This window comes from Armigeres subalbatus, chromosome 3 (genome assembly GCF_024139115.2).
Source record: "Armigeres subalbatus isolate Guangzhou_Male chromosome 3, GZ_Asu_2, whole genome shotgun sequence".
NCBI classification, from domain to species: Eukaryota; Metazoa; Arthropoda; class Insecta; order Diptera; family Culicidae; genus Armigeres; species Armigeres subalbatus.
Genome location: NC_085141.1, coordinates 194,191,398 through 194,213,498, shown reverse-complemented (window position 1 = coordinate 194,213,498; position 22,101 = coordinate 194,191,398). Strand labels below are relative to the sequence as shown.

The following is a 22,101-nucleotide window of genomic DNA, read 5'->3' as shown; positions in this document are numbered from 1 at the left end:
TAAAAGTCTAAATCAGTTAAAATAATATTTTTGTGTTTAAGACATTTTAAGGCAAATTTTGGGCTGTGCAACATTTCAGAACGAATGAACCATCAGCCCAAAACGTCATGCTCATATATTAACTGTCAAACGTTTAGTCAAGTGCCCTGTGGTGTTTTGCTAGTGCGTTTGAATCATATTATTCCGTACGTCAAACAAGACCGAAAATGTCGAGTAAGCATTTTTCATCTATTTTTAAATAAATTTCAAATTAAACAATGTTCCTTTCGACTTTTGGGTCGGAAGAAAAACTTACGCATTCAGGATGATCAACGTCATCGTTCCCTGAAAGAAAATCAAATATCGATTCTTCATTTTAGGACCCAATTCGATAGTCTGCATCTTTTAACGTCCATGCTTCATAACCGTACAGGGCGATTGGACGAATCAACGATGTATACAGAGCTAGCCAAGTAACATCAAGCATTGTATTGGGTCGTATAAATAAAAAGTAGTAAGTTCGAGTTTACTACATTTTGAATAGTAAACATCATTTGTGGAACATCTTCGTATGAATAAAAGAGACTTTAATACACTACACTGCCAAAAATATCTATATAAGATATATGTGTCGCCGTTATAATTTTTTGCAATAGCTCCACCCTAATATGATCGATATAGAACCACACATAAATTAAATAATTGCTAATTCCAGACCACACATAAAGTTTATCTGGATATATATTTTATTAGTAGTTTGCGTGGAGAATGGTTATGTGTGCGCTGATATACACTATAAGTTAAATCTATGGATTTTTGCCAATAAATATGTGTGGATTTCTGGTAGTGTACACATTTTGAATATACTACACTAATAAAAATCCACACATTTTTATTGGCAAAAATCTAAAGAAGTTTACAAATAAATTTTATGTGTACGTTAATAACCACCCGCTATGAGAGAATCCACATAAAAGTTATTAGTTAATAACGGTTATGTGTGTTTCCACATATATGCTATGCGGATTCACATAGCCATTATGTGGGAAATGCTATAGTCAAAATTTATGTGTGCCACACATAATGGATATGATTGGATTTTTGTCAGTGTACAGTATACCCCCGCTGATCCGACAAATGTATGGCCGGGCTATCGAGGTTTCTCTCGTTAATCCGACTGTCAAATCCATACAAACGAACCAAAACAAAATCACAGCACAAATTTAAAAACTGACAGCATAATGTGTTTCAATGGGTGTTTTTACTTTTTAATCCAGACAATTCCGAATTAGCGAAATCCGGACTAACGAGTCGTCGGATTAGTGACGTCTAGATAAGCGGGGGAATACTGTACAAACAACTGATTCGGTATGAATAAAAGAGAAGTTTACTAACTGATTTCTTGTAGTCTGCTCAAGACGTTGCTACTCATAGTCCTTGCCATCAAGGACAACATAAAATCGTATTCATTCTGGAAGAAACGGATGGAAATGTTTCTCAAAAAAGAGGAACTGCTGTTGCAAAAAATCTCGTGGAAGTTTCGAAGAATAATTTATGGACAATAAAGGAATTTCCTTTATAGAAATTCGAAAAATTCCTTCAAAATTCCGAAACAAAAATCCAGTTAAAATTCCGTTGGAAACTGTTTTCGTAAACTTGAACATATGCGATGTTTTCGAGATTTGGGCATGGAAAATTGAAATCTCGGACCCAAAATCCGCCGGAAAATTTTCCCGATGTGTAAGGTAGCCTCACACTGTGCTCACACCTCGGGAATTTGGTCCGCGGATTTTTTCCCTCGACTAGTCGAGTCAAGTACGAGACATTGAAGACGACCACACAGTTGTGGTCGAAATACGTATCTGCAAAGATATCGAAATAATTGGTGGAATTAGATGGAGTTACTTAACTCGTCTTAGACGATTAAATACATTCCACTAAAAATAGCTTAAAATATTTTTACTGAAACATTTCTTGTTGAAATCCACACTTGGACAATTTTCAGCGAAAAGTCAAACCCTGTGAAATTTTCGTAGGTATGTTCTTTGAAATTCTAAACCATTCCTTGTGAAAATATCAAAGAATACTTCTTACAGTTTCAAAGAATTTTATAAGAATTTCCTGTGGAAATTCCGAAGAATATTCTTCGGAAATTCGGAAGGAACTTTTTTTTGTATTTATTAGCGAGACTTTCAGCCCAAGGCTGGCTCGTCTTGTAAAGGAAGGAACTTCAGTGGGAATTCTAAACTATTTCCCCTTAAAAATTCCAAATAACTTCTCTTAGAAATAAAGTCAAAAGTAATCTTGATCTGCGAGCAGAGTTATTTGAAAATGATTGAACTGTAACTTGTAAGTTTAATAATATTCAATTCGTGAATCGTATTAAAAATATTTATATATAAATAAATAAAATAATTGAATGATTTTGATGTATGTCAATTGTTTATATGTCATGTGCACCACAACCATTTGTATACTCGCGTTTAAATTCATTTTTAATTGTTTATGTTCATTCAGCACAAAATGCAAGAAATGAATAAAATGCATCAAATGCATCGAACTGTCAAAGTCAAAGAGGAAAAGTGAAAATTTTGGTCTTGCAGGCTTTGTATCTTTCGAAAATTACAGATTGTAGCATAACTAAGTCCACTGGTTGGCTTCAAGTGAAAATATATTACCGTTTGCTAGTTCTGGTTCGAATATTCCATTTGGATCGTGGGCAAAATGCTATCGTCGGGTTCGGCGGCTATCGGTGTCAGTGCCCTGACTGCAGCCAACTACGGAAATGAGCGCAGTGACGTGGTCGAATATGCCAATGAGGGTGGATTCTTCCATGCCGATTACAAAAAGTAATATTAAAGGTACGATCGGTCCAAATGGGTACGTAGTTATAATATTTTATCCTTACAGGCACGATGACCTCAAACAAATGCTGGACAGCAACAAGGACAGTCTTAAACTGGAAGCAATGAAACGCATCATCGGGATGATTGCCAAGGGTCGCGATGCTTCGGATTTGTTCCCGGCAGTGGTGAAAAATGTTGTTTCCAAGAATATCGAAATTAAGAAACTGGTTTACGTCTACTTGGTTCGCTATGCGGAGGAACAGCAAGATTTGGCGTTGCTGTCCATATCGACATTCCAACGGGCTCTGAAAGATCCCAATCAGTTGATCAGAGCAAGTGCTTTGAGAGTTTTGTCCAGTATCAGAGTTTCGATGATTGTTCCAATTGTGATGTTGGCCATTCGCGATTCAGCGTCTGATATGAGTCCTTACGTACGTAAAACGGCGGCTCATGCCATTCCTAAGCTATATCACCTGGATGCGGAACAGAAAGATGAACTGATTACCGTGATTGAAAAGCTTCTGGCTGATAGAACCACTCTTGTTGTCGGGTCAGCAGTGATGGCATTTGAAGAGGTTTGTCCAGAACGGACCGATTTGATCCACAAAAATTATCGGAAGTTGTGCAATCTGCTGGTCGACGTTGACGAATGGGGCCAGGTACTGATTATTAACATGTTGACTCGATACGCCAGGACTCAGTTTATGGACCCAAATGTAGATGTAAGTCAATGATCGGATGTTGAGTGTTTCTCCCCCACATCCCGAATTGTTTCATTGAATGAAAGTTTCTCTACATTTAAAAAAGAATCTAACGAACATTGAACCGCTTTTATCTGAAGTCTTTATTTTATTTCAGGATTTTAACGATGAGGACGACGAAGAAAACAAGCCTTTCTATGACGAATCATCCTCTGAGTCAGAACAAAATAAAGTTGCGTTAAAATCACCGAGGAAAACCTACTCCTTAGACATTGACCATCGTCTCATTCTGCGCCAAGCAAAGCCACTTCTTCAAAGTCGCAATGCTTCCGTTGTGATGGCCGTGGCCCAACTTTACCATCACATCGCACCTAAAAACGAGGTCACAATTGTGGCCAAAGCGTTGATAAGATTGCTCCGCAGCCATAAGGAAGTGCAAAGCGTTGTCCTTACGTGCATCGCTTCGATGTCTGTGGAGCGAAAATCTATATTTGAACAGTATTTGAAATCATTTTTTGTGAGATCAAGCGATCAAACACACATCAAACTGTTAAAGCTGGACATTTTGACCAACCTTGCTACGGAAACGAGCATTTCGGTGATTCTTCGGGAGTTTCAGACATACATCAGTAGCAACGATAAGGACTTTGTTGCCTCAACCATTCAGGCTATTGGAAGATGTGCTGCATCGATTCATGAGGTGACGGACACATGCCTAAACGGGTTGGTTCATTTATTATCAAATAAGGATGGTAAGTAATGCCTAATTTTAATGTAATTTGTAATATAGCATTTGTTTGTTACTTGTCGTTCACACCCTTCCCTAGTTCGCTTGTAGCATATTTGTCAGTAGATAGGTTGCGTTAGGGTCAAACTTTATTAGGATTATGAAGCTGATGATTTTTTTTATCTTCACAGAATACGTCGTTGCAGAAAGTGTGGTGGTTATTAAAAAATTGCTGCAAACCCAGAAAGAAGAACACTTCGACATTATTACACAAATGGCCAAACTGTTGGACTTCATTCAGGTTGCGGCCGCACGTGCTTCCATCTTGTGGTTGATTGGAGAGTACAATGAAAAGGTTCCGAAAATCGCTCCAGATGTGCTGCGAAAGCTCGCCAAATCGTTCATCGACGAACAGGACGTCGTCAAGTTGCAAGTATTGAATTTGGCTGTCAAATTGTATTTGACCAATCCGCAGCAAACGGAACTACTTTGTCAGTACGTGTTCAATTTGGCTCGTTATGATCAGAATTACGACATTAGGGATCGAGCTAGATTTCTGAAGCAGTTTATTTTCCCGGCAGGCGGGAAGCAGACAGTTCTTTCTCAAAACGCGAAAAATATTTTCCTGGCCGAGAAACCCGCTCCGACACTCGAGAGCAAGTACCACGGTAGAAAACGATTTCAGCTCGGTTCACTTTCGCATTATTTGAATATGCGAGCTAATGGTTATCAAGACTTACCCTTCTTCCCGGAAGTAGCTCCAGATGGTTCAGTCCGGAATGTAGAGGTTGTGCAGGATTATGGAAATACAACGCATAGTGGTGATGTGCAGATGATTGATGATGATGCGCCTGCTGGAAAATCACGCGATAAAAAACATGCAAAGACAAAGTCATTCTATTCCGAGTCGGAAAAGAGTTCATCGGAAGATGAGAGTAGCTCTGGTTCCAGTTCTAGCACAAGTGGATCATCTGGTTCGGAATCCGGATCTGGGTCGGATTCGGATTCCGATGACGAAAATGGAAATGAGTTAACAAAAGCATCATACAATGAGGTTGATGGCGCCACAAAGTCAAAGGCGGAATTTGAGTCGCTGTCGTCTGGATCGGAGGATGAAAGCGAAGATAGCAGTAGCAGCAGCGGCAGTTATGAAAGCTCATCTAGCGACAGTGAAGATAGTAAAAATAGTACCCGTACATCAAGCCCTGTATCTGGGAATAGAAATACCAAATCCAACAAAATTCTCCAATCCAACGATTCTAAAACAGCTAAGCTCTCCCAAAAGAGCAACCTTGATTTACTGCTTGATTTAGACGACATACCACCAGTTGGACCGATAATGACTCCTTCTTTGGGTGGATTCCTAACTCCAATGACTGGAACAGTTGCTGACAGCCAGGTACCATCTAATGACATAGATCTGGTTGGTCCGAGTTACATTCCCAACAAGTTTCACGAACTGCTGAATAAGGTCAACGGATATGGTCTTGGAATTACTTACCGCTTCACAAGAGCCCCTCATCTCTATTCAGCCAAAATGATTTCCATTGAATTGACTTTTACAAATCACGGCAATATGGAACTAACCGACGTTCAAATCGTCAAGAAAAATCTCCAATCTGGAATGTCTCTCAACGAAACGCCAACTCTTGAAATCCTCAATTCAAAGCAGGCCTGGACTGGCATTCTGGGACTGGATTTTAACGACTCAACTCAGCCGGCCAACTTCGAGGTGAAATCAAGCAGCGGCACGAGCAAAATAACGTTGAAAGCACCGGTCGGTGAGCTCATTCGATCAGTCATGCTCTCCGAGTCGCACTTCCTAACGGAAAGAGCGAAACTTCGAGGCATGACCGAACATTCTTCCAGTTTTCCGTTGGATGCGTCACTTACGGTGCAGAACAGATCGTTGCATCAGAAGATTTTCGAAGTGGCGAACGTTGCCAACGTACCCAGTTCGGAGGGGGACAAAATTCTGTTCGCCGCACAGACAATGGGTTCAGGAAGTTTAGTGTTGATTGTGCTGCAACTCAAGGAAGGGTCGGATTGTTCGCTGACTGTTAATTGTGACAAAATGGTTGTTGGATCAATGCTTTTGAATGAAATTAGGGCAGCGATCAAACAATAAGCCGCTTAATATGTATTCCATTTTATGTGCTATTTTTAATCTTTATATTGAGAAACAAAGTTATCATCTACATCATACAATAAATATTATGAAGAATCTCTTATTATTATCGATAATTGTTGTTTGAAATATCACTATCTTTGATTATTACTGCAAGGTCACGGGAGGGGTGGGTGGTCAATAACATGCTTACAACACTAACATTCATCTACTCAACGATTGAGACGTGACCATGAAACGTTAGACACCATATAAATTACTGATGCTTTTAAGTTTCTCTAAAACTTATGTTATGTTTAGATTGGGTATGTGACAGATATAATAATACCGTCTACGACCAGAGATCGCACAGACTGAACACTTAACATCTATTATTAGACATCGGACATGACATTAACTTTACATCCCTTGGACTAGTGGAGAATTTTTCGCTTTACGAAAAGTACATGCGTCTAGACGACTGCCGTTGCTAACCGCACTGCCATAAAGCTCACGAATTGCTTGGTAAGGCGTTCCCTGGTACTTAAATTTAAAGTGCTTTTTACTGGAACTGTATTCAAGATCCATCCACTTTTAGTAAACGTTTATCTTTTTTGGGATTCTTGCAAAAGAATCTGTACAATGGAGCATGGATAAACTATGGTTCAAAAGTGGTATAAAAACATTCAACTGATTTCAGCTGTTTTGTGCCACTTGCCTCTTTTGGATTTATTCCGCTTGTCAACAACAAAATTTGTATTGTTGATGTTTTTGTGCAGCAGCTTGAAGTGACCTTTTTTTGTTATTTTCAACGTATTTTAGTGATTTTCGCGTATGAAATTTCCGGGAAAACCTCTGTGTGTATCCGATAGGACAGACTTCCCTTATATCAGATAGTACTATAGTTATCGGGAATAGCGGAGTAACATAAAAAACACAAAATGTAATGCAAATCAAATTCATTCATTCAAATCGCTAGATAGCTGCATATCTCGGATAAGTTTAATTAATACGTAAACGCAGTGATTTAGCCATATTATTATTATTTGTGCATAAATGTGCAATACGACATGGAATTTCTTAGCGGAGGAGGTCAGAAAAACACCGTAAGAGCTGCCTGTAAAAAGTGCGGGTACGCCGGCCATTTAACGTATCAGTGCCGTAATTATTTGAAGGTGAGTTGGTTGTGAAAGGCAGCGCACAGTGGTCCGGAAAGCAATATGAAAAATTGGCAGCTAACTAGCCTAAATTAAAGTTTCTGATACTCTTAAATAGGGTATAATGTCCAATAGTGAACCCCTAATATATAGGAGACTTTCTAGCCATTACCTTTCCTATTATGGACTAGAGGATCTACACGTAAAGGAAAAGCCCCAATAAGTTATGGCAAAAAATCATTCAAAAATACATACTAATACACTTCATTACGGACTCCAGACCGGACTCGACATTTGGAATTTATCGACACACACTCTCAGTCTCTCTCATTTGTGTCGAACAAAGCCGCTCCGTTCGACGAGTTGGTGATACTTGATAACTCCAACTTCGCGGGAATCGCGTGGACACAAATTGACAGCGGTTTTTACGGCTCCGACCTAGAACGATCATCATTTCAAGTTGGTGTCATGAAGCTTTTGGATAATTATAGTATGGCTACCCTATCTCCAATCAATGAAGTTGTAAACGATAACGGTCGTTCGCTTGAACTCTGTTTTACTAGCGCTCGTGAACTGCTCCGATTATCTCCAAGGCACCAGACCGCATCGTGCTTTCGTGCTGTGTAGTTCTATTTTCTCTCTTTGCGGAAGGAAGTTTTTAATACTACCCGAAGCTATTTTAATTTCAACAGTGCTTCTCAGCGCTATTCGTACCCACTGATCCCGTTACGATCTTTGCAAGGACCCGTGCCTTCGTTTTACGTTGGACCCGTTTGCGGAAGTAAAATTCCGACAAGCGGTGGTAATCCTGCAGGGACACCGTTCTGGAAAAAAAACCTCTTAGAAGGTCACGTCTCCACGCTCAGCAATGAGTTATTAATAAAAACAAGAGGAAGGGGGAGTCTTTGAATTCTCCACTTCCTTCTAAGAAACAAGGTTTCAAGACCGTCGTCAAAGCGCGGAAAAAATAGAAGGAAGCTGGAGAATTCAGATATTCCTTCTAACTCTAATATCGGAAATAATTCTTCTCCTATCGAACTGAGAAATCAGTTCGATTTGATTAATGATGATATTGAGCAAATCGAATCTACCTCTAGTCCAGGTGATTCGATTCATGCGAAAAAGCAAAGGATTCCGCCAATTGTGGTATCTGTTGCCGAGTTTTCTGGCTTTAGGAATGAGATTTTGAGTAACCTTCAGGGGATCAAGGTTTCATTTCAGATTGCTAGGAAGGGTGACTGCCGCGTTTTGCCGGGATCCTTTGACGATCGCAAACGTCTTCTTCAGTATTTAACTGAGAAGCGCCATAAATTCTTCACATACGACGATAAAACTGAGCGATTGTTCAAAGTCGTTTTGAAAGGTCTCCCTAGTGACGACAAATCACTGGATGAGATTAAAATTGAAATTTCTCAATTACTTGGATTTTCACCAGTCCAAGTAATTAAGATGAAAAAGAAATCCCATTCTGGTACTTCCCAGAGGGGCATTCCTCAAGAATTTTATTTAGTTCATTTTAACAAAAGTGAACTAAATAGTATGAAAAGTTTGGAAAAGGCCCGTAATATGTCCTATGTCCGTGTTACATGGGAACATTTCCGCAGGCCTGGGGGAAATTTCCAAAACCCCACTCAGTGCTGCAAGTGCCAAAAGTGGGGTCATGGGACCAAACATTGTCACATGGATGCTAAATGCATGATTTGTGGTGGAACCTCTCACGCCAAGAACGCCTGTCCTGTGAGAGAAGATTCCAATAAATTTAAATGTGCTAATTGTGGGGACAATCATAAATCCAATTTCTGGGAATGCCCTTCACGCAAAAAAGTTTTGACTTCCCGTGCAAAATTGATGACGGGAAATTCCAATAGGATCCCAGATTCGCCGGGTAAACATATTTCAAACGCTCAAAATCCGCAATCATTTGCCGGTCGAGTAATTCATACCCACCACAATCAACGAACAAATTTTGCTCCTACCTCTCAACGGGTAATGCAACGTACACACCAGTCAAGCAGTTTGACGAACATTGACTCCGCCCCCAAGAAAACGCTTCGGTTGCTGCTTTGTTCGAACGTGTGTGAAGTTGTTCGAACAACCATTTGACAGTTGGCGGCTTGGTTGGAAAAAATTAAAACGGTTTGATTTTGGTTTGAGTTGTCGGGGGTGGAGTCAAGGTTCGCCGAACATGTTTGAGCATTTGTAGTGAAGTTGCACAAACCCCCATATATTTTTTGATGGTTGGTGCTCAAGTTGGCGCTTCGGTCGTTCGTGTGTGATATTGTTGGTCGAATAAATTGATTGTTCGTGTCGCTGTTGGTAAAACTTGATGGATGTTTGAATAAACGAGAGGTGGAGTCAATGTTGGTCAAACTGCTTGACCGTGTGTACGTTCCATAACGAGCAGTTCGTCGAATTCTAATTTTTCAAACACGCCCTCCTATGCTAGCATCGCTGCAGGCAGGCAAAATTTCATTTCCGAAAATTTACCGACGATGAATGACTTTCATAGGGAGTGAGTGCTAGTAATGGACCCCGTGCGTATAATGGACCCCCTGAACGAAAATCGATAGTTTACGCTTGAATCTACAATTTCCTGCAAACTTCCATAGGATAAAGTTGCTTCACTTATCAGGGTAGTAGTTCCATACAATTGTTTTGCACTGGGAGACTGAAATTTAGTTATATTAACTAATTTATGAATGTAAACGCGCTAGAGCAGCGGTTCTCAACCTGGGGTACATGTACCCCTGGGGGTACCTTCGCTGGCCCTAGGGGGTACCTCGGACAAAAATGCGTAATGGCGGACGTATTACATTTGCAATCAAAACTTGTTGATAATTTTTTTATTTCAAAAATTTATATTGTACATAATATGCAATGCGATCAATAAATCCCAATTGAATCCTGCCTTCCACAATCAGCACAATGTATGAAGGGCTGCGGAGCAAAAGATCAAACTAACAAAACGTCGAATGAACAAAATGATTTTTTCTTCAATAAAGCTCGTTTGCTTCGTTGCAAGAGGTTCAGAAGCATCCTTCTACGCTTCTCGTAAGCCCTTTTCCAAGCAGCTTGAATGCCTCCTTTCAAGAGGCTCGTAAAAAATCTTCCTTTCAGGAGGCTCGGAAGCCTCCTGGGCACTTCAGAAGTCTTCTTTCAAGTGGTTAGGTTGATTCCTTTCAAGAAGCTCAAAAGCCTCCTTCCATGAGGTCCCGAAGCCTCTTTCCAGGAGGCTCGGAAGGCTCCTTTCAAAAGGCTCGGAAGCTTCCTCGGAAGTCGCTTTCAAGAGGCTCAAAATCCTCCTTCCAAGAGGCTCAGAAGCCTCCTTTCAAGAGGCTCAGAAGCCTCCTTTCAAGAGGCTCAGAAGCCTCCTTTCAAGAGGCTCAGAAGCCTCCTTTCAAGAGGCTCAGAAGCCTCCTTTCAAGAGGCTCAGAAGCCTCCTTTCAAGAGGCTCAGAAGCCTCCTTTCAAGAGGCTCAGAAGCCTCCTTTCAAGAGGCTCAGAAGCCTCCTTTCAAGAGGCTCAGAAGCCTCCTTTCAAGAGGCTCAGAAGCCTCCTTTCAAGAGGCTCAGAAGCCTCATTTCAAGAGGCTCAGAAGCCTCCTTTCAAGAGGCCCATAAGCCTCCTTTCAAGAGGCTCAGAAGCCTCCTTTCAAGAGGCTCAGAAGCCTGCTTTCAAGAGGCTCAGAAGCCTCCTTTCAAGAGGCTCAGAAGCCTCCTTTCAAGAGGCTCAGAAGCCTCCTTTCAAGAGGCTCAGAAGCCTATTTTCAAGAGGCTCAGAAGCCTCCTTTCAAGAGGCTCAGAAGCCTCCTTTCAAGAGGCTCAGAAGTCTCCTTTCAAGAGGCTCAGAAGCCTCCTTTCAAGAGGCTCAGAAGCCTCCTTTCAAGAGGCTCAGAAGCCTGCTTTCAAGAGGCTCAGAAGCCTGCTTTCAAGAGGCTCAGAAGCCTGCTTTCAAGAGGCTCAGAAGCCTGCTTTCAAGAGGCTCAAAAGCCTCCTTTTAAGAGACTCAGAGGCGTTCTTTCAAGAGGCTCAGAAGCCTCCTTTCAAGAGGCTCAGAAGCCTCCTTTCAAGAGGCTCAGAAGCCTCCTTTCAAGAGGCTCAGAAGCCTATTTTCAAGAGGCTCAGAAGCCTCCTTTCAAGAGGCTCAGAAGCCTCCTTTCAAGAGGCTCAGAAGCCTCCTTTCAAGAGGCTCAGAAGCCTCCTTTCAAGAGGCTCAGAAGCCTCCTTTCAAGAGGCTCAGAAGCCTCCTTTCAAGAGGCTCAGAAGCCTCCTTTCAAGAGGCTCAGAAGCCTCCTTTCAAGAGGCTCAGAAGCCTCCTTTCAAGAGGCTCAGAAGCCTCCTTTCAAGAGGCTCAGAAGCCTCCTTTCAAGAGGCTCAGAAGCCTCCTTTCAAGAGGCTCAGAAGCCTCCTTTCAAGAGGCTCAGAAGCCTCCTTTCAAGAGGCTCAGAAGCCTCCTTTCAAGAGGCTCAGAGGCCTCCTTTCAAAAGGCTCAGAGGCCTCCTTTCAAGAGGCTCAGAAGCCTCCTTTCAAGAGGCTCAGAAGCCTCCTCTCAAGAGGCTCCGAAGCCTCCTTTCAAGAGGCTCAGAAGCCTCCTTTCAAGAGGCTCAGAAGCCTTCTTTCAAAAGACTCAGAAGCCTCCTTTTAAGAGGCTTAGAAGCCTCCTTTCAAGAGGCTCAGAAGCCTCCTTTCAAGAGGCTCAGAAGCCTCCTTTCAAGAGGCTCAGAAGCCTCCTTTCAAGAGGCTCAGAAGCCTCCTTTCAAGAGGCTCAGAAGCCTCCTTTCAAGAGGCTCAGAAGCCTCCTTTCAAGAGGCTCAAAAGCCTCCTTTCAATAGGCCTAGAAGCCTTATTTCAAGAGAAGCCTCCTTTCAAAAGGCTCAGAAGTATCCTTTCAAGAGGTTCAGAAGCCTCCTTTCAAGAGGCACAGAAGCCTCTTTTCAAGAGGATCAGAAGCCTCCTTTCAAGAGGCTCAGAAGCCTCCTTTCAAGAGGCTCAGAAGCCTCCTTTCAAGAGGCTCAAGCCTCCTTTCAAGAGGCTCAAGCCTCCTTTCAAGAGGCTCAGAAGCCTCCTTTCAAGAGGCTCAAGCCTCCTTTCAAGAGGCTCAAGCCTCCTTTCAAGATGCTCAGAATCCTCCTTTCAAGAGGCTCAGAAGCCTCCTTTCAAGAGGCCCAGCCTCCTTTCAAGAGGCTCAGAAGCCTCCTTTCAAGAGGCTCAGAAGCCTCCTTTCAAGAGGCTCAGAAGCCTCCTTTCAAGAGGCTCAAGCCTCCTTTCAAGAGGCTCAGAAGCCTCCTTTCAAGAGGCTCAGAAGCCTCCTTTCAAGAGGCTCAGAAGCCTCCTTTCAAGAGGCTCAGAAGCCTCCTTTCAAGAGGCTCAGAAGCCTCCTTTCAAGAGGCTCAGAAGCCTCCTTTCAAGAGGCCCAGAAGCCTCCTTTCAAGAGGCTCAGAAGCCTCCTTTCAAGAGGCTCAGAAGCCTCCTTTCAAGAGGCTCAGAAGCCTCCTTTCAAGAGGCTCAGAAGCCTCCTTTCAAGAGACTCAGAAGCCTCCTTTCAAGAGGCCCAGAAGCCTCCTTTCAAGAGTCCCAGAAGCCTCCTTTCAAGAGTCCCAGAAGCCTCCTTTCAAGAGGCCTAGAAGCCTCCTTTCAAGAGGCTCAGATGCCTTTCCAAAAGGCTTGGAAGGCTCCTTTCGAGAGGCTCTGAAGCCTTTTTCCAAGAGGCTCGGAAGGTTCCTTTCGAATGGTTTGGAATCCTCTTTTCGAGAGGCTCGGAAGCCTCTTTTCGAGAGGCTCGGAAGCCTCTTTTCGGGAGGCTCGGAAGCCTCCTTCCAAGTGGTTAGGTTGCCTCATTTCAAGAAGCTCGTAAGCCTATTTTTAAGAGGCTAGGAAGCCTGCATTCAAGAAGCTCGGAACTCTACTTTCAAGTGTTTCGGAAGTCTCCTCCCAAGATGCTCGGAAGCCTCACTTCATAAAGCTCGGAATTCTTCTTTCAAGAGGCTTGGAAGCATACTATCAAGAGGCTCAGAAGCGTATTTTCAAGATGCAAAGGAAGTCTGCTTTTAAGTGACTCGAAATTCGTCTTCAAGAGGCTCGGAAGCCAATCTACAAAAGGTTCGGAAGCCTTTAATCAAGAGGCGTGGAAACCTACTTTAAAGGGATTCAATAGCTGAAAGGAGCTCCCCTTCAAAGGCCTCGGGATTATTTTTTCAAGAGGATTGGAAGCCTACTTTCGAGAGGGGGTACCTCAATTAATGCATAAGTTTGAAGGGGTACCTCTCAAGAAAATGGTTGAGAACCGCTGCGCTAGAGGGTCCATTACTAGCACAGAAGGGGGGTCCATAATAGGCAACAGGAACATGTGGAAATGGAACATGTAAATCAAATGGGGGGACCATTATACGTATGTAAACAAACTCGATGTTGCGTATTATGGACCCGGGGTACAAAATAGGCAACCTGGCTACATAATTTTAAAATACATATTTTAGTAGTAAATATGAATTTTTTACCATGTGTTATGTACGAAACGCAATGCTGATACCTGTTGCTTGTCATCTAGTGCTGCAGAATGGCAATTTGTCATGAGTCTTACTCTAGCGAAGCGATTGAAGTAAGTTTCCGTCGTTAAGGGGTCCATTACTAGCACACACTCCCTACCCATTCTTCAACGGAAATAACGGAAATAACGTTCGTTTTGATGACTCAGGTAGCATGTCCCAAGTAACAATTTACATGCTTGTTAGATTTATTTAATTCTTATAGCGGATTTATGACAGCAGTCACCATGGCTAGTTGCTCAGATTTATTGGCGATCTTATTGCTATCAATAAACCTCTAATAAATCTGTTCGAAAAGCTTCAAACGTCAAATGCCGACTGGTCTTGTTAGCAGCTCTACGGTTGTAACGAAGAGCATAATAAGTCCAATTTTCAAAGCTTGATCAAAGCCATAATTTTGGGTCGTAATGTGGTCAAATGAATAACCGCAATAAGAATATTTACATTGCAAAGGGTTTATAACGGTGTTTAATAAGAGCAACATTTTCTGATCGAAATCTATGATGGCCATATTGGAAATGGAGAACCATCTTCAAGTCAGTGAAATTTATCACTGGAATTTATGATTAGACGGTATTTTCGCCGCAAAAGACACGTTTTTGGTAAAGGGTATAAAAAACAAACATATCTGGGTGTAATATCAATTAGTTCAGTGAAGATTTACGTTATTGATATTATAATAATTTTAAATTCATTGCCCAAAACTATATTATTTTTCGGGCGCGTAGTGCTTAATCTAATTTTTGCACTAGCTTTCACCATGAAATCGAGCGCGCACCTCATTTCCATGAAAGTACATTGGAGAAAAAACTTAAAAAAAGTATTATTTTGTAGTCATCCTCATCATGATTTTCATCAACACTTTAGTTTGTTATTATTTGTTTGCAAGATTTTGTTTCTCTTTTTCAAAGCAAATTTTGACAGCTGCCGCAGCCAAATTCCCTTTTTGCGGGCGGCTTGAAACGGATTTTATATACTCTTATAAGAGGTTTATAGTGGTAATCTAGAGAGGGCCACTTGGACATATCTTACTCTTATAGTGGTCATCAGAAGGTAATCCTGTAGTAATGGGTTTTATTGTCAGTTCTTGTAATTCGATCTTGAAAACCATTTCTAGAGCGGAATAAAACTTGAAATGTTACTTGGGGTCTGCTTCCGACTTTGATTTTCTTAATGAACAATTGCATCACATGATTGATGCAATGTTCAAAGCAAATACCAAAACTGAAGCAGTTCAGGTTGGCATCAAATTTACTCAAATAATTGTTATTGGACTTCGTTTTAATGGATCCAAATAATTCTTTGAAAATTTTAAATTGGGATGCCCGCTCTTTAACGGGTAAGGAAGATGAATCATTCAACTTCCTATCAGTTCATAATGTGCACATTGCCATTATAACTGAAACTTATTTAAAACCTGGTATTTTCATCAAAAGAGATCCAAATTATTTTATTTACCGAAATGATCGTCTTGACAGCGCCTGTGGTGGGGTCGCCATTGTCATTAATAGACGTATCAAACATAAATTATATTCTTCGTTTGAAACCAAAGTTTTCGAAACCTTGGGAGTTTCTGTTCAAACAAATTTTGGACAATTTATTGCAGCCTACTTGCCTTTTCAATGCAAATGCAATTTCTCCAAATTCTGACTCGCAACAAATCAAAATTCTTCGTAATTTTGTAATTTGTAAATTCCAACGGCAAAATTTTATTTGAAGATTGTTCTGCGGGATATTATACTATTCAATATCCCAATGGTCCAACTTGTTTTTCATCCACTCGAAATCCTTCGACAATTGATTTGGTTTTAACGGATTCAAGTCAGCTGTGTGGCCAATTGGTAACTCATGCTGACTGATCACCTTCCTGTGACATTTGAAATCTCACAAGAAGCCATTTATAATCCAATCAGCACTACTTTTAATTATCATAGAGCTGATTGGGATTTATATAAAACGTATATCGACAAGAATTTTGATGTTGATATTCCTCTCGATTATTTGAAGATTGTTCTGCGGGATATTATACTATTCAATATCCCAATGGTCCAACTTGTTTTTCATCCACTCGAAATCCTTCGACAATTGATTTGGTTTTAACGGATTCAAGTCAGCTGTGTGGCCAATTGGTAACTCATGCTGACTGATCACCTTCCTGTGACATTTGAAATCTCACAAGAAGCCATTTATAATCCAATCAGCACTACTTTTAATTATCATAGAGCTGATTGGGATTTATATAAAACGTATATCGACAAGAATTTTGATGTTGATATTCCTCTCGATACCAAAAGTGATATTGATAATGCTCTCGTATCTTTGACAAATTTAATTGTCGAAGCCAGAGGCATTGCAATTCCTAAATGTGAAATTAAATTCAACTCCATTATTATTGACGACGATCTTCAGCTACTGATCCGTCTTAAAAATGTGAGAAGAAGGCAATACCAAAGAACTCGCGATCCCGCGTTGAAAGTTATTTGGCGAGATTTGCAAAATGAAATTAAACAACGTTTCGCTATTCTGAGAAATACCAACTTTGAGAATAATGTCTCGAAGTTGGATCCTAGTTCGAAATCCTTTTGGAAATTAACGAAAATTCTTAAAAAACCTCAAAAGCCGATTCCAGCGCTTAAAGAGAGAAATAAAATCTTATTAAAAAATGGCGAAAAGGCTCAAAAACTTGCTCAGCAGTTCGAGAGTGCCCATAATTTTAGTCTAGGTCTCACTAGTCCAATAGAGGATCAGGTTACACGGAGCTTCGAAGACATTCTCAATCAAGTGAATGTTTTTGACCCTTCGATGGGAACTAATTTGGACGAAGTGAGATCTATTACTAGAAAATTTAAAAATATGAAAGCACCGGGTGATGATGGTATTTTCTACATACTTATCAAAAAACTTCCTGAGAGCTCTTTATCCTTTTTGGTTAATTTAACAAATGTTTTCAATTGGCATACTTCCCAGATAAATGGAAAAACGCCAAAGTTGTTCCTATTTTGAAGCCGGACAAAAATCCAGCTGAGGCTTCTAGTTATCGCCCAATCAGTTTGCTTTCTTCAATAAGCAAACTGTTTGAAAAGATTATTTTAAATAGAATGATGGTTCATATTAATGACAATTCTATTTTTGCTGATGAGCAATTTGGTTTTCGCCAGGGGCATCTCATCAGTTATTAAGAGTTACGAATTTAATTCGGCTCAACAAATCTGAAAATCTGAACAGTGTTTGGCATGAAGGTTTGATTGTAAAATTGATGAATTTTAATTTTCCTCTGTACATTATTAAACTGATCCAAAATTATTTATCAAATCGCTCACTTCAGGTAAACTATCAGAATTCCAAATCTGATAGATTACCTTTAAGGGCTGGCGTCCCCCAAGGCAGCATACTGGGGCCCATATTGTATAACATTTTTACTTCTGACTTAACTGATTTACCACCAGGGTGTCAAAAATCTTTGTTTGCAGATGACACGGGCCTCTCAGCCAAAGGGCGAAGCCTTCGTGTCATTTGTAGTAGATTGCAAAAAAGTTTGGATATTTTCTCCACTTACTTGCAAAACTCAGCTTATAATTTTCCCACATAAGCCGAGAGCTTCTTATTTGAAACCTTCTAGCAGACATATTGTCACTTGTCACATATATTCTAATTAATTGGTCTAGCGCAAGATGAATACAGTACTAGGTGCTCCAATCTGCCAAGTCTGTGGAAGAGAAGACGGCGGGGGTGAAAAATTCATTTTTAGTGCAAAACCAAAACAAACCGGCTGGCTCTCCCATACTAAAATCCAAGATGGTCAATAGTGAATTTGGCAGATTGGAACACCTAGTGGTGTATTCATCTTGGTCTAGCGAAGCCAAATATTTAAGACTTCTGCTGGACCAAAAATTAATTTTTAAAATTCACATTGAAGGCCTTCAAGCCAAATGTAACAAATATATTTAGTGTCTATATCCACTTATAAACAGAAAATCAAAACTTTGTCTTAAGAACAAACTTTTGATTTACAAACACATTTTTAGACCAGCCATGTTATATGCTGTGCCAATATGGACTAGTTGCTGCAATACCAGAAAGAAGGCACTTCGGATTCAAAATAAAATTTCGAAAATGATTCTGAAGTTGCCTCCGTGGTATAGTACCAATGAACTTCATAGAATTTCTAATATTGAGACATTGCAACAAATGTCCAACAAAATAATTTCCAATTTTAGTCTAAAACAACAATTTGTCGTTGTCGTTGGCGGACTGATCCACGGGAATTGGCTTGATGATCTTTCCTTCGACGGTTGATTGGCGACCGCCGAGGTTTCGCTTTTTGACGAGCGACTTCACTCCTCCTCCGTTTGACTACCTTTACAGACGAGCCTTAACGCACGCACGAGCTCTCGATGCCCGTTGGACGAAACGGTGGGCACTGTAGACGCCACACGTATTCCCGTAACCGACTCCGGTCGAATACACAAAATCCAGCCCGTACCGAAAAGCGCAATGCGCTTTTTGTACGTTTCACTCAATAACACGGTGTTCGCGGAATTAAAAAAATACGTTCTAATGACGTCTGCTACGTTAACTCTTAGTCAAAACTAGCTTAACTCAACTTCAAAATCTTAAAAACTTCGTAGTCTGCTCGCAAACACTTCTAATCACCAGCAGTTGACTTAGCGAAATGATTGAAAGCAAACGCCGTTAAATTGAGTCATAGATCCAACTTTGAATTTGTTGAAAACAATGGTACAAAACGATGTCGCCAAAGAGTAGCTGCTGAACAAATGTCAAAGCAAAGCTCCTGCATCCTCCCCAATGCCCAGACATCAACTCCATTGAAAATCCATGGGATACTTGAACAAAAAGTTCGAATTCACACGATACAAAAAATAAACCATGCAAAAGTTACTGGAGATCTACCTACCCGTAAACAACCCAAAACTGTCAAAATCAATCAAAATCAATATCCGAACCATCACTGTACAGACAATTGTTTGAAACAGTGTACCTACTCGTATTTAAATATATCAAGGAATTTATCTCATTATAATCAATTACTTAATTATAATAATTTTAATGTGAATAAAATCGATGCAGTATGCATTCAGATTGACATAATGTATTTTCTCCTCATTTTGCAGATTGACGAAACCCACCAGATTATAGTCCCCGAGGAGAAACGTTCCAGCAGTGAATCGCCAGAGCTGAACTACCTTACTCCCCTGCAAGAGCTTAGGCGCCAGGAAGAGTTGGAGGAGAGTGCTCGCGCAGAGAAACGTGCCGAGAAAGAGCGCAGGAAAGCCGCCAAGAAACTGAAAAAGAAAATGAAACGCAAACATTCGACATCCACTTCATCCAGCGAGGACTCGGATACTAATCGTCGTCGACATAAGAAATCATCCAGAAAGCACACAAAAGAGAAGAAGAAAAAGACTAAGAGCAAGAAAAAGAAGTCTCGACGAAAATATTCCGAAAGTAGTAGTGATTAAACACGAGCTAGAATCTTCTATGGAAGTCAGGTTCGCAACATAATTATCATGAACATCAATAGAACAATATAAATTATAATAAATGTTGTTTTCAAGCTATTCTCTTTAATTGTCTGTCTTTTCCAATATTGTGTTATATGCTATTGACCAATTCGTACCAAAACGATCTAGGAAGCCTCCGCTAAATCCACCGTGGACCAACAATTATCTCAAGCGCTTACGGCGTGGGAAACGATCTGCTTTGCGTAAATATTCTAAGCATAAAACCCACCGGTGCAAAACTGCTATATAACTCCATGAATGTCCACTATAAACGTCTGAACAACAAACTTTTTTTCGCCTACCAACGCAAAGTTCAACGGAAACTTCGTCACAATCCAAGAGGTTTTTGGAGCTACGTCAATCAACAGAGGAACGAGTCTGGTCTACCTACAGTCATGTTCAAGGGAAGCATGGCCACTGCGAGTTAGACCGGGACCATCGTTCCTAACCCCTAATCCCAAGGCGTCAAGCGACCCGTGCCGAGGGGATGCATGGCCAGGGGGGTGAAATAATAAGCTAGGCCTTTAACGGAGCCTGTGGGGTACCTGGGCACCCTCCACAGTAATTGTCCCTTACCGCGTCATGCTGGGCTCTGGCGTGGTGGACCTCTTTTCCCGAGCAACTCGTGGGACCAAAATGGAAAACCAAGTCAATTCTTCAATTAGTGGTAGTAGTGTAGGCGACAACCACTTCGCAAGAGGTGGGTTGTTCAGGTCTCCGCCTAGGAGGCCAGAGGCAATAGTCGGCAGCCCAGTGCGCAGCGCCAGCGTGGGTCACTCAACCTTCCTCTCGGCTATAAAAACGCCGGTAGGGGTTATTGACGGCCCATGGCTTGTGGAGGCGATGAACCGCAAACGCGATGGGCTTTCGGCCTTCGAGGTGGCGACGGAACAGCTGGACGCCATCATCGACTTTGCGTCATCGAAGCATAATATCAGCAAGGATCTCAAGAGGAGCTTGCAGAAACTTCTAAAGTCGATGCTGGACGCCAAGCTGGAGAGGGCGGTCGGGACGGCCAAGTGTAAACCCGTGAAATCGGTGGAGTCGAGGTCTACCCAGACTGAGGCCCAAGGATTCGCGGACTCGGGCAAGGTCGAATCGACCGAAGGCGTGCCAGCGAAGACGGTGGTGCCAAAGTCTACCGAGACTGAGGCTCAAGTATTTGCGGGTACATCAGGGGTGACTGCTCCAACGGAGCAGACACAAAAACGGGGGAGACAGTCTCCAGGGGATGAGCTCCCTGGGGGCCGCTCCAAAACGCGGAGGGTTACTACCCCGAACAAGGGTAGTGGGGCTGGGAAGCTGAACCCCGGTCAGGTACCTCCAAAACCGGGGGAGGAAGTACCTGGAAAGGTCCGTCCACTCAGGAAAGACGGTGATAAGGGGTTACGGCAGGCTGAAAGTTCTCAGCCGCACCAGACCAGGGAAATAGAGGGGGGTGACGCCTCCTGGACCCTGGTCAAGAACAAGAGGAAACCGAAGACGTCAAGGGCCGAAAAGAAGGCCCAGGCGAATGAGGGTAGCAAGAAGTCTAGGGTAGGTGCCAATCGCTCCAGGGGCGATGCCCTAGTCATCACGGCGGATGAGCCTAAGTACTCGGATGTTTTGAAGGCGATGAGGAGTGACGTCAAGCTCGGTGAACTCGGCGCTGACGTACGTCGAATAAGACGTACCCGGTTGGGCGAGATGATACTCGAGCTGAAGCGGGGCGTCTCGCAAAAGGGCGCCACCTACAAGAAGTTGGCGGAGGAGGTCCTAGGCGAGACGGTCAAGGTGAGGGCACTCACGACGGAGGTGAATCTAAGGGTTAAAGACCTGGACGAGATCACTGAAGTCGAAGAGCTCGTCACGGCACTGCGGCGACAGTGTGAAGTGGAGACGACCACCGCAGCCGTTCGGCTACGGAAAGGTCCGGCAGGGACGCAGGTAGCATTGGTTCGGCTATCTGCAGCGGACGCCTCCAAGATAGTCAAGTTAGGGAGCGTCAAGGTGGGATGGTCAGTGTGCGATGTGAGCATATACGAGCAACCTGAAGTTTGCTTCAAGTGCCTGGAACCGGGGCACAAGCAATGGGACTGCAAAGGCCCTGACAGAAGCAATCTCTGCCGACGCTGCGGATTGGAGGGACATAAGGCACAATGCTGCACGAACCCTCCCAATTGTTTGATTTGTTCCAGCAAAGCTGTGAACAGCAAGCACCCCATGGGGGGTTCGATGTGCCCGGCGTTTAAGCGTGCTGCAAAATCAAAGTGCAGGTAACGCAGCTGGCTTGCTCGGCCTCGCCCGAGTGTTTGGTGTGCGCAGGTTTAGAGGAAACGGCGGAACACGTGTTGTTCGTGTGCTCACATTTTCGCGCAATGCGTGACCACATGCTTGCCACATGTGGTCTGGACACTACCCCGGACAACCTAGTTCGGAGGATGTGTAAAGATGAAGTTGGCTGGAACGCCGTTTTATCGGCTATCGCCCAAATCGTCTCGGAGCTACACAGAAGGTGGCGCGTGGACTCAAGGATGGCT

The 22,101-nt window shown here is 42.3% G+C and overlaps 2 protein-coding genes across 2 annotated transcripts; both read left to right on the top strand.

Annotated features, from left to right (window-relative positions):
• Nucleotides 1-2,524: 2,524 nt before the first annotated feature.
• Nucleotides 2,525-6,484, top strand: LOC134223844 (AP-3 complex subunit beta-2). Its single transcript, XM_062703058.1, has 4 exons — nt 2,525-2,828; nt 2,890-3,547; nt 3,684-4,278; nt 4,445-6,484. Exons 1-4 carry the CDS (start codon nt 2,704-2,706, stop codon nt 6,379-6,381), a joined length of 3,315 nt encoding a protein of 1,104 aa, XP_062559042.1. The 5' UTR covers nt 2,525-2,703; the 3' UTR covers nt 6,382-6,484.
• Nucleotides 6,485-7,098: 614 nt separating this feature from the next.
• LOC134223845 (protein SREK1IP1) lies at nt 7,099-19,649 on the top strand. The gene is made up of 2 exons (XM_062703059.1): nt 7,099-7,535; nt 19,193-19,649. The coding sequence occupies exons 1-2, from the start codon at nt 7,431-7,433 to the stop codon at nt 19,538-19,540; spliced, it is 453 nt and encodes a 150-aa protein (XP_062559043.1). The 5' UTR covers nt 7,099-7,430; the 3' UTR covers nt 19,541-19,649.
• Nucleotides 19,650-22,101: the final 2,452 nt, after the last annotated feature.